Genomic DNA, 13,127 nt, shown 5'->3' on the forward strand with positions numbered 1-13,127 from the left:
TTTTTAATGTTTGTTTATGTTTGACAGAGAGAGAGAAAGAATGGGGGAGGGGAAGAGAGAGAGGGAGACACAGAAACCAAAGCAAGCTCCATCCAGGCTCTGAGCTCTCAGCACAGAGCCCGATGTGGGGCAGGAACTCATGAACTCCAAGATCATGACCTGAGCTGAAGTCAGATGCTTAATCGACTGAGCCACTCAGGTGCCCCAGGATCAGGCCTGATTTTTGATCACTGTGTCAGATAGAAAAATCTCCCAAGGAGTTTTCTAATAAGTTAAGTTGATTGATCTGTGAACTATAATATCTAAATTTAAAATGGTGTTATGCTGGTCTACAAAGCAATACATTGTACTTTATGGTGCATATCCACAGATGTGGGCTTAAATCTAATCAGATAGCTGTCCTTGTCTTTCCTACCCCTGACAAGCAGAGGTATAAATCGCATATTTATATGGGATATATAAATATTCCATATATATTTGTGCATGGATCCTTAACAGAGTTCTTGTACTCCAGTAGGAGTACAGATAGTTCAAAGTGTTCTTGCCTCACACGTGGCATTGAGAGGGCATTGTCTAGAGTCAGTTTCAGGAGGGACAAGACATTTGGGGAGAGAAATGGTATCCATGGTAGCAATGTGTTATCTGGCCAGTCAGTGACTGACTGTGGAGGATACCAGGTCTCCAAAGTTCCTGCAGTTGTCTAAATAAGCAGAAGATATTGGCCAACTGGAATATAGAAGGGAGAATGAGATCTTTTAGGTAGAGTGGGAGGCAAGGACTGATAATAAGTAAAGGCTACTGGAGTCAGGAAATGTTGGTTGCCAGTAGGAGTGGGGGAGGGATTCTGGGCATTTTAGTGGCCTAGGGAGAGGGAAGGTGTGAGTCGAGTGGATGCAGGTGTATCAGCTGTATTCTCCAGCTGAAGAATGCAGAGTAAACATGAGGATACAGACCCTGAGAGTTGGCAGAAAGTATTCTTCCACTCTCTTCTCTGATGTTGTCTTTCTTCTCCATCTCTTTCCCTATTCCTTTTAAGTCCTTTTTGATTTAGTCTTTTTCTCTCAGATTCCCTCTAGGAGGCAATGTGATAGAACACTAAGCAGTGTTTAGGTAGGAATCCTGACCACTTACAGCTACGAGACTGTGACAGATTACTTACCCTTTTGAGTCTGGGTTTTCTCATCTATAAAGAGGGGACACTGGAAGTAACTTTCTCACTGGGTTGGGAAGATCGAATAAAATAATGTATGTAGGAGCAGTTCGGTGCAAAGTAAATCCTAAGGAGTCTATGTGGCTGCCTCTGTCTTGATCTGTCTACCTTGTTCTTTTCCAGAGGTTCGTTCTTATTCATTTTTTCCTTTGTTCTAGAATACTTTCTCTCAACCAGGTGTAATGTGATATTTTTGTTTTTGTTGAAAAAAGGTTTATGTACTCTATTTTTAATGTACAAAGTGGAGGAGTGAAATGTCTCCCATTTCTGTCAGTGCAGTAGATTACTGAAATGACAGAAGCTCTTGCTTCCTCTCTTCTCTAATAGCAGAAGCTCCAAGACCTTGAACAATTACTGTAATTCCTTTGGGTCTCAGTGTCCTTATAAATGTAGGGGCCTGAATGAAGTGAACTGTGAGGCCCTGTGAGGTCTAACTATACACGCATCTATGAGATGATGCTAAAAGTCAGATTCCTCACAAAATTGTACATGCCATGAAGAAAGGGCCATGTTTGCTGGGCATACCGTCCTGTCCTCAGCATCTCCAGGATGCTTGACCCATAGAATATGCTCAGTGAATGGATGAATGGATGAATGGATGAATGAATGAATAATGAAATATTTACAACAATGAATGGTTCCATACTCACCAGGAATATTTGTCAGGGCACCATTGGCTTTATGGGCCCATCTTCTATAACTCTGAGCTTAAACTCGGGGTTTTTAATTGTAGAAAATGTTTATCAATTTACATACTCAATTTTTTTGGCGTTTCTTTTCCAATTTCCTCAGGAGTTCATGATCTTTTTAAATTCCAGTTCATTACCATGCTTTGTAGTCCTGGGTCTCTGTCATCGTTTAGTAAGTTGCCTGTGCGAAGTTAAATACTCTATTTTTGAAAGCACAGTGTATTAATACACAACATCATTGCACCATCTGTAAGGTGCTGTGCCATTTTATTTCTCAAGGCAGCATCACATATCTCATTTTACAAAGGAGGGAACAGACTGAAAGCAAGGAGCATTGCTTGGGCTTCTAAGTTCCTGCTTTAAATACACCACTATCTCTGACTAATGCATGCCATAATTAGGTTCCTTCACACATCCCCTGGTCCCTGTAGAGAGCTGAGCCTTCTTCCTTACCATTCCAACGGCCCCTAATGATTTTCTTGTCAGGGATCTGAGAAACTTTAAATCTCACTCTGGCCGTGTTCCACATTCTTTTCTCTCTTTCAAATGGTTCATTCCTGGGGAAAAAGTATTTATGACTAACACTGCTTTGCCTTGTAGGGGAAATGGAGTCCCAGCCTTCAAGGTTAAGAATTCATTGGAAACATAATCCATTCAGTCACTCAATGTCTTAGTCCATTCAGGCCGCTGTAATGAAACACCACGGACAGGGTAACATCAACAACATAAATTTATTTCTCAAGTTCTGGAGGCAGGAAGTTTGAGATCAGGGTGCCGGCATGGTGGGGTGAAGGCTCTCTTCTCGTTTTGTCCTCACATGGCTCTACCCTCATGACCAAATCATCTCCCCAAAGCTCTCTTCCTAATACCACCACATTGGGGATTAGGATTTCAACATGGGAACTCGGGGCGGGGGGGGGGGGTGGGACACAAACATTCAGACCAGAGCACTCATCAAATATTTCTTGAACTCCGCCTTTGTGTAGAGAACATAAGATTTCAGGTAGAAGACAATTTGAGGGTAGTAAAAAGTATCATATATTTTGCAGGCAAAATGATATGATACACACTGGATTTGAAGAAATCAAGACATTAGACCTAGCTGGCAGTTTAGATTCTCTTTTAAAATGGGTATATATGGTTTCTGAAGCCATTATAAAATTTTTCTTTCTGGACAACTCTGGTTTATCCTCTGGTGTTAGTCTTGTCAGCAGAACTGGTAACTTTTTAAATAACATTGTGAAAATGTCAAGACATTTCCAAAAGCTTAAATAGGAAAATTGAGTGATACCATAATTGCTTACTTTCTAAACGTAGGTAAAATAGTGATTATAAATGATTTTCTTTAGATAAAGAAAAGTAGACTTTTCAAGGACATGTAACTTTTGTTTACACTGGGGTATCAACACCTTTCTTTATTACTTTTCCAAAACTTTATGAGAGGAAAGGTGACGAATGACAAAGGGACAGTGCTGAGAACCACCGGAATACGCACTGCATTAGAGAAGTGCTTTGTTGTTTTTTTTAACATAGTCTTTTCTCTTTTTTTTAATGTTTATTTATTTTGAGAGAGAGAGTGTGCAGGTGGGAGGGCCAATGAGAAAGCAAGAGAGAGAATCCCAAGCAGGCTCCGTGCTGTCAGTGTGGAGCTTAACACAGGGCTCAAACTCATGAACCAGATCATAACCTAAGCTGAAATCAAGAGACACTTAACCGACTGAGCCACCCAGGCGCCCGGAAGAAGTGCTTTCTATGTCAAGTTGTCTGACTCTCCCTTTTCATTTACTAACAACATTCTGCCAACAATAAGCTTAGTCATTTTCTGTCTAAAATGTCCAAAAACATTTGATAACAATTGAGGGGTAGCTGCCATGATGTCACCATCAAAAAGTCATGAGACTCTTACGACTTCTAAATATAATCTTACGGTTCCGAGCTTATTTCATGTATTTAGGAAAAGCAGTTGGCATTATGTAGGAAAGGAAAGATAAAAACCTATCCTTTCCAGTCAGTCATTGGCAGGACTTTGCTTTATAAATTTATCATCTGTGATAGTCATCTGTCTCATTTGCTTACTTCTGAGACCCAAATTTGGGGTTGGAGAAGGCACCTGAGAAATCAGTTGGCCAGAAGATTGTTCAGTCTTAGCAGAAGAAAACAGATGATCACTACGCTCATTCTGCCTAATATAATCACTAAGAATTAACCAAACACCTGAAAGTATATTAGGAGTAAGCACTGAGTCATACAGAAATTTAAGTGGGTCACCAGGGCACTGACTGTGGTTAGCTATCTAATGAGACCTTTGATACACTGGAGAGTAGCCGGCACAAAACTTAACTCCTCCCCCACCCTTCAAGATAGCTGGACAGAGAACAGCAATTCTAACTCCTCGGTAGAAGAAGGCATCCCCCATGGTGTAGCGTCTTTTAGAGTTTGTCCTTCTACCTTGGGTAAAATGCCCTCTGTAAAATGACTTCGCTCCTAGATAAGACAGAAAGAGAAAACCTGGTTTTATTTTGTTTCATTTTGCTACCATGTAAGTCATCTTGATTTTAAAAAATTTGTCCTCTCAGAATCACATATGGAACATGCCCTTGACTTCCAAACATTACGCAAGAGCTCTGTGTATTATTTCATCAGTTTTGGAAAAGTAATTGGCACTTATCTCAAAGGATTGGTTATGAAACCTGCCCTTCCTGGTTGGTCGGTAGGAAAGGCACAGAGCAGACATGAGCACAAAGCATGAAGGTTTCCAGGACTTGTCCTTATGCAGTTAGCCTTTCTTAGATCATGGTTTAGTCCATTGTTGTCTTCCTTTGCTTTTGAATTTTTTGAAATGCCCTTAAAGTTGAGTATTTCTTACTCAGAGCTGATATTTAAAGCTGCTCTAGGAAGGACTTTTAAAAAGTCATATATTTAATTTATATGCCTCTGAGTAAGAAATGTGTTTGCCAGGGCAGTCTCAAGCCTCTGATAAGCTAATGTGGAATGTCCACCGATGTATTTTTGGCTCTTTTGCCCTTTTTGGAAACAAAATTCTTCCTGTCTGCAACTCTTGGTATTCTCTCACACCTGCATTTTTCTTGACGAACCATCACCTGCACGAATTTTTAAGGATTTCAAAGCCTCTGGGAAGCAGACCTAACACCAAAGAAATTGGGGGGAAAGACATGGCTATTCAAAATGATGTTGAATTGTGACTTTACAGAACTTCTCATTGGTTTTAGATGGAAGGCTCTGTGTTTAAGTGTTTGGCTTTCTCTGGCATGAGACTTGACCTGACTCCCAAGAACAATCAGCTAGTTCCAGGGTTTGCAGAAGGAAGCATTGTGCTCCCTGTTAATCGGCTGTCCTCTCTCCGTTCCCCCCTCGTCCCTCTTCTGATTGCAGTGGTGCTTCATGCCCCACCTCCAACCAAGATCAAACGGGAGCTGCACAGCCCCTCCTGTGAGCTGTCGTCCTGTAGCCATGAGCAGGCTCTCGGTGCTAACTATGGAGAAAAGTGCCTCTACAGCTATTGGTAAGTGGAGCCAGAGCGAGGCTGGCCAGAAAGGAGCCGTCGGGCCGACTGTTTCAAGTACTATTCAGCAGACACTCAGCGTAGCGTTCCTGGTCTTTCATGGCAACGTAATCCCCTAGTGTAGGCCAGTCCAAATGGGGCCTTTGTGCTGCACATAAAAAGCAAAACTGCTAAACTGGCTCCATGGGGGAACTGAGTTCATGGGGTACTGAGCCCTCCTAAGGGAAAGAACCTTGAATACTGGGATATTTGATCTGTGGCTTCTAGGGAGGGAATATATACTTCTTCATGTCTATCATATGTTAATGTGAACTTTAAGCACCAAAGAAGTAATCTTCAAATCAGAATATATGAAAAAGTCCCAAGGCTTGTGCCCTTTACTTAGGAATATCCAGGCCCCAGGAATGAGGCTTTAATTTTAAATCATTCTTTGCTCTAGAAGATAAACATAGATCTGCCTGAAAGGGGGAGAAGAGTCGTTAATTCAAGTGATGTTACAGCAGAAATTTATCTGCAACAGAGATTCTGACTAGTTCCTGGGAACCCTGGAATACTTGGGAGAGTGGGCCAGAAACCTCCCAGAGCATAAACTCTCCCCTCTCCCACCCATCCATCCCTACACACGCATACATGGAGAATTCTGTTAGAAGGGGGAAAAAGGAAACCGGAAACAGAGGCTAAAATTATCTTTGGGAAGAATCACTACAAGTGTTAAACAAGTCCCTGTGACGCAGTGTGTTTGTCACTTTTCAGAGGTACAAATATTCCCTCGGGGCTGCCAGCAATTTAACTATGTTAATGCTGTCATTTCCTGGCAACATGGACTGCAACCTAGCCTAGCTGTTCTGCTGGATCTGGTGACCATGCTAATGGCTTCATTGCAGCTTAACGGTTCCTTCTCTTTTTCTGTTTACAGTGCCTATGATAGGAAGCCTCCCTCTGGGTTCAAGCCATTAACCCCTCCCACCACACCCCTGTCACCCACCCATCAGAACTCCCTATTTCCCCCACCTCAGGCAACTCTGCCCACCTCTGCACATGCCCCTGCAGCTGGCCCGGTACAAGGTGTGGGCCCCGCCCCCGCCCCTCATTCGCTTCCTGAACCTGGACCACAGCAGCAAACCTTTGCGGTCCCCCGGCCACCCCATCAGCCCCTGCAGATGCCAAAGATGATGCCTGAAAACCAGTATCCGTCGGAACAGAGGTGGGTACTGATCTGAGCTTCTTTCACTGCCTCCATCGCCTCCCCTTTGCCCTGTGGGGAAGAGAGGAAGCAGATAGTCCTATTTACCAGGTCCCTATAAAGATCTCAGTGCATCGAAGCCCCTTGTGAGGTAAGATGAATGATGATATGAATATGACCTGTTCTTGAGGCACTCCGAATGATTTATGAAGTAGATAAGGGAGAGATCATTAGTACTATCCCCCTATTATGCAGGTAGAAACAGAGTGGCTTGACCAGGATACACAACCTGCTGACCCTCCCTGAGGGCAAGTCTCCTGGCTCCTCATTGGATCCTGCCTACTAGAATTGAGCCTTGGTTTATGCTACCCATAAATACTTTATTAACATTTTACTTGTGTATTACAGAAGGTTGCTGAATTATAAAAGGTATTATCACTCATCTGATTTTAACACATTTTAACAGGGAATTAGCTAAAGACCTTATCTGTAATTACCTACTTTTGAGATAGAAATCTCCTGGTTTCATTCCAGGTAGGTAGTTCTACATTCCTAATAAGAAAATTGAGGCATCAGAGTCATTCATTTGTCGAACAAACTCCAGTAGGAAGGTAACCTACCTACAAACATCAAACTTAATGTTTTAGGTCCCAGCCTTGTAAGTCCTTTATTGGGGTATTTTAGAATTTTGTGGATGCGTGCGGCCCTCCTTTACATAGGGTGTTCCGGGACCTGTCTTTTTCTTTCAAGTCTCTCTGGGATGTATATAGGTGAAGAGTCGTCAGTGAGGATGTTACCAGGGGTTGCAAGGTGGTGACCATTGCCTTTCCTTTCTGTCTTTCTTGTTCTGCCTCGTGTGGGTGTGGAGGTGAGGGGCAGGAGAGGGAGGAGGGAAGAGTATACCTTCCCCAGGCCTGGTCCAACCCAAATGCCTCCCAAAATTTGTTTGAGGGTCACTTTATTTCTAGATGAAATACAGAAAAAAAGCAAGCGTTCTTGTTTGGTTTTGATCCCCTTCCCCGCCCCTGCTGTGAAAGTCACCCTAAAGAACTACATAATTTGCCTGGTTAGTCTTTAGTCCCCTCGTGAGGCCAAGAGCCGTGAACGCTGATGATACATAGGGCCCCAGGGGGCGAGCGCTGACTGGGGGACTGGCTCAGCAGAGGGCCCTGGTTTCAGTAGAGAGCCCATCTGAAGGAGACAGCCACCACGAAGTGTTGCCAGTTTATTACCTTGTTAACAGCCTTGCACTTCTTCAGGAGAATTTGGAAATGTGGATTTTTGTGTAAAAACCCCAGGTTGTGTGGTTTTTCTTTTTAGGTTGGCAACTAACTCAAATTAAAAACAACAGCAACTCTCTGCAGACTAAACAAAACCTCCCTGTGGGCAGAATCACTCTGCAGGCCTGCCAGTTGGTAAACTCAGGCCTGGACACCATTTTTATTTCAATAGTTTTTTTTTGGTGTTGTGTTTTTAAACAGTATCTTCCTGGTGTGTCTGCAGGGATTATTAAGTAAGGAGGAGGGATGAGGTGGAGCATTAGATTTGGTATTTGAAATACTTAAACAAACGTTCTACCACGTGTAAGGGAAAATTATTTCATGTTAAATCTCTTTGATTCATAGTCCCCCCTCAATCCCTGTTTCTTATCCAGGGGGCTTGTGTAAAGACAATGTTTGTCCTCCCACAGCCCCAGCAGACAGGTTTGTCACCAGGCTACCCGGCCCCCTCCCAAAAGGGGGAGGTTTGATCCCTGAGATGTAGGAGTGTCTTCCCTCAAGGGTCCAAAGAAACAGAGGCAGGGACCAGAAACCAGGTGTTTCTTTTTAGGGGGGATTCCTCCCTGAACTTTGCCTGTCCGTCTTGGATTTACCTCCCCTACACGCTGCCATTGGGAATATGGGTCTAGAATAAAAGACCTTGCACACACTGGGCGGGTACAGAGATCCTTGAGAGAACTGGGGTGAAGGGCAAAGTCCTAAATCGATGAAGTAAAAGCACCACTGAGGCAGTTAGTCTTCTACCCCAGGGCACTGTAGTTGCAAAGTTGCAAGGGTACAGGAGTTCCCGTGGAATTACTCAAGATGCAAATTCCTTACTCCACCCTTGATTTTGAGTTTGGTGTGTCTGGGGCATAGCCTGGATACTTCACTGTCCCACTTGGAGAAATCACTATCCGGCTGTCTCTTCTGCCCCCATCCTTACTCCACCCCACCTTTTCCTTAAGCATCAAGTACCCAGTACTCTGAATTTTGTTCTCTTGCCCTTGTCTGTTATTAACGGGGGTGTCCACGTGATATTTGTGTGATGCAAAATACATCAGAAACGTGGCAAATGATTTTGCTTGTAGGTAGTGGAGAGCACACAGAAAATGAGGCAAACTAAAATCTCTGGTCTGATTTTGTAAAAGTAACAATAATTGCGTGTGTGTGAGAACAAGCTTAATAATCCCACCTCTAATAATTGTTACGCCTGCCTGAAATGGGGTAGATTACGTTTTTTTGTAGTTTGCTCTTTGCTAGCTTTTTATTTAAGCAATATTACTTCAAAAGTAACCCCCTAACAAAAATATATGGCATTTTGCAGGATAGAAGGAACTACAGTCTTATTTGAGCTTTTTATTAACAGTCCTGTAACAGAGCAGAGTGAAATACACTATTTCATAGATAAGAATATTAGGCCTCAGAGCAGCTAAGGGACTTCCTAATGGTCACATAGCCAAATACAAGGGCCTACATTTAGAAACCAAAACATTAATTCATAATTGCACCATTTGTTTTGGTTATGATGGCTGGGCGGGGGGGTGGGGGGGGGGGAGCGTTGCTAACTGCCAGAACCTTATCCATGTCTTAAATTACAAAATCCTACTAAATTCCTACTTCACTTATCTAAACTCATGTTGTGACAGGTATCTTTTTTGTTTTGCTCACAGTATGCCTTATCTCTGCAGTTGAATAAACTTTTTGAGGTTTAAAAACCATGCTTTAGACCCTTCTTGGCCTGGTATCTTACTTGTCCTCAGTGTATGTTTATTGATAGTGATAGCAGTTTGCTAGGATTATACTTTAAACAACATAATCTAGGCAAAGGTATATTCTTAATTTTCTGAATGATCTTAGTATATAATTCTTCACAACTCATAAGTTATTTTTAGAAGATAAATACTGTGTTTGGAAGCCATGATTTATATTTGTGATTTCCTCCCCCACAAGGAGGGGAAAAAAAAAACAAACCATGTAATTTGGCATGTTGAAACATGTTCCATTTATCCTTAAAGACCAGCCGCTCCTTAAAGAGTGGGTGTGTTTTTCGTTCAGCCATCCTGATCTCAAAAGTTTTTTCATCATACTGTTTATGATGTTTACATGGGCTAGGTGGAAGAATTTAGAAAACGTTCCTACCTTATATACCCATTGTACTGGTCAGGTATGATTTTGTCCTTCGTTATATACCATTTCTCATTACAACTCAAGGTGAAGGAGTCCCCACAATTCCATTGAAAGGGCTCCACTAGGAAATTTATCATCGAAGAATTTTGGGATACCCTGCTCTCTCACCCAGCATCAAGAAGCACAACATTTAAGAGAGTACTGCTAGTGGAAGAATCTCCTACTTCTTGATGTTCCCCAGAGGCATCAGCGTTGTAATAGGCTATCCTGCTGAAATTGATAGAGTGCTCCCAAGTCCTCAAGAAAGGGTCAGTTAGGCACAGCATCTTCTAGAAGAGCAAATCGCCTAACCCGTTTGAGAAAGTTCTCTCCCTCAGTGGTTCTGATCAAGGTTTCAAAGCTTAAAGGAATGAGCTTAAGTTTTCTGGAATTGTGATTCGATAGATAGCTACTCATTCCCTGAAGATGCTATGTTTAATATACTCAAGTCTTTCTGCTGTTTGTACTTCCTCTCTTAAAGTCCATCCCCAATAAATTGCCATTCATTTTTGTCCTTTAGATTTTGTAGTTTTTAGAGAGGGAGGAACTTGACTGTGAGTCATATTTGTAGCCTGGCCTGGAATGAAGTGAATGTGTCTGACGCATCTCCTCTCCACGCACGGCTGTTAATAGCATGTTACGTATGGCAGCACACATTCACTTGGGGATCCGAAACTGAGTCTCTGAGATGCTTAATGGAACCTTCTTTGACAGGCTGAATAATGTACTTCTGATGGTTACAGTGTGGGGTGTTTGTAGTTCTGAATCTTAAGAGGGCTTGTTTGTGGCATTTCACCGTGTTTACTAGAGGTTTTGTTGTTGTTGTTGTTGTTACCTTTTGTCAAGCTAAAGGAAATTTCCTTGTATTCTTTGTTTACTCAGAGTTTTTAATATGAATGGATATTGAATTTGATCATTTTTTCTGCCTCTGTTGACCTGATCAAATGAATTTTCTCCTTCCATTTCTTAATGTGGTGAGTTACATTGGTTTATATGCAACCAGCATTGTATTCGTGTGATTAAACCCAACTTACTGGTTATGGGTTACCTTTTTTAACATCACTGGACTTTGTATTCCAGTATGGTATTTAGGATTTCTTAAAAATTTTTTAATGTTTTATCTATTTTTGATAGAGACAGAGTGTAAGTCGGAGAGGGACAGAGAGTAAGGGAGACACAGAATCCAAGGCAGGTTCCAGGCTCCTGCCAGCACAGAGCCTGACACGAGGCTTAACCTCGCGAACCATGAGATCATGACCTGAGCTGAAGTCAGACGCTCAACCGACTGAGCTAGGTGCCCCTGTATTTAGGACTTGTGCATCGCTATCTATGATTGAGGATAATGTATAATTTTCTTTTCTTGTATTATCCTTGTTGGGTTTTAACATTAAAGTAATTTTCATCAGATAAATAGAGGGTGTCCTCCTTTTAATGTATACTAGAATAGCGCATGTGAAATTGGAATTTCTTATTCCTTGAATTTTTGGAAGAATTTACCAGTAAACCATTTGGGCCTGGTATTTTCTTTGTGGGAAGATTTTTAATTACTGGTTAAGCGTCTTCACTTTTCTAGTCCTGCTCTGAATTTCTATTTAGTTGAGTGAATTTAATAAATTACTTTTTCTGGGAAATTTTCCATTTGGTGTGAGTTTTAAAATTAATTGCCGTGAAATCTCTAGTTAGTCCTTGGCAGACAATATCATTTGTCTTTTCAACAAATCAGCTTCAGTTTTGCTCATCCTCTCTATTAGATGTTTTCTATTTCATTGATTTCTCTTGGCTCTTATGAAAATAATTTTATTATTTCTACTTTCTTTCAGTTTACTGTTTTTCTTTTCCTAACTGCTTTGGTTGGATGATTCACTCGTTAATTTTTTAGCTTTTTGTCTTTATAGTATAAACACATAACCAAATAAAACTTCTCCTAAGGCTGGGGTGACCATACATTCAGTTTTTCCCAGGTCAATATGGTTTATGCCTTATCTGGAAGTCACTACTCATACCTTTCCTTTTTACTCCCTGAAATGTCCTGATTTGGATAACCAGTTATTTGATTTCCCTACCCAAGTCCTGCTTCAGCTGCATACCACAAGTCCTGACTTAAATTAATTCTGATTTGATTTAAAAGCTCAGTTCTAAGTGTTTTCTATTTCAATAGAAATATTCTCTCTCAATCCTATTGTTCTCTCAATCCTGTAGTTCTTTAAAAATATATTTCTTAATTTCCAAACATGGGAGTTTTCTAGCTGTCTGGACTATATGATTTTTGTTTAAATACCATCAAGGGAGTATTTAAAAGCAGTTATAGAAACAGTATGGGCTCTGGAGTTAGGCCTGGGATTGAGTCCCAGGAGCTCTGCTGTCTCCTATCCGTATGACCTCAGGCAGGCACTTAAATTGTCTAAGCTTGGGTTTCTTCATGTGAAAATGGAAGAAGAGTAGATAACTTCCCACATAGAAACATTGGGTGGGTTAAATGAAATCATACTGGCACAGAGAAGGTACTCAATAAATGCTAGCTTCTATGACACTTTTACTTTTTAAAGATTGCTTTTATAATCCATAAAGAAAGCTATTAAAGGAATCTTCCTAAAATGATACAGATACCACAACTTAGGAACTTCTGATGCTTCATCAGTCGATGCTAGGTTTTTAACGGGTGAAACTCCCTTTATCTATAATCTTTTCTTCGTCAGACTTATTAGTGTTGTACATATAAAACTAATACTTTCGGCAGCTGATACTCTGGGGACATCTTGTATTTCCATCACCTTCCTTCTTGCATGTTTGATGTTGGGAAACCAGACAAACATCCAGGCCTTTAAAGGACATATTTTGTTCCTCCTCTATCAATGTTTTATCACAGTTTAGATGGTCCAGTTTGCATGTACACAGTGCTGACAGACCTCACAGAGCCCTGAGAGCTTTTGCAGAGTTCTGTGCTGTGCTTTTAGGGAGTGTTTGAGTTTTGTTTTGCAACAGTGTCTGGCTCTTGGTTTATGGCAGGAAAATAAACATTAGTGTGAAATAAATGTGAATGAAAATCAGCACTTTCATTGTGAGAAAGGAGAATGGATTTTGGGTAGGCAGCTAG

The 13,127-nt window shown here is 41.4% G+C and overlaps 1 protein-coding gene across 1 annotated transcript in view; it reads left to right on the forward strand.

The window, feature by feature from the left end:
• ETV5 (ETS variant transcription factor 5) overlaps positions 1 to 13,127 on the forward strand; it is a 60,457-nt gene that overhangs the window by 22,467 nt on the left and 24,863 nt on the right. Inside the window, exons 6-7 of the mRNA XM_019463427.2 lie at positions 5,293 to 5,422; positions 6,339 to 6,626. Of these exons, the coding sequence (XP_019318972.1) occupies positions 5,293 to 5,422; positions 6,339 to 6,626 (418 nt within the window). The remainder of the gene's footprint in view (positions 1 to 5,292; positions 5,423 to 6,338; positions 6,627 to 13,127) is intronic.

This window comes from Panthera pardus, unplaced genomic scaffold, assembly GCF_024362965.1.
Source record: "Panthera pardus isolate Hobbes unplaced genomic scaffold, ASM2436296v1 HiC_scaffold_16, whole genome shotgun sequence".
NCBI classification, from domain to species: domain Eukaryota; kingdom Metazoa; phylum Chordata; class Mammalia; order Carnivora; family Felidae; genus Panthera; species Panthera pardus.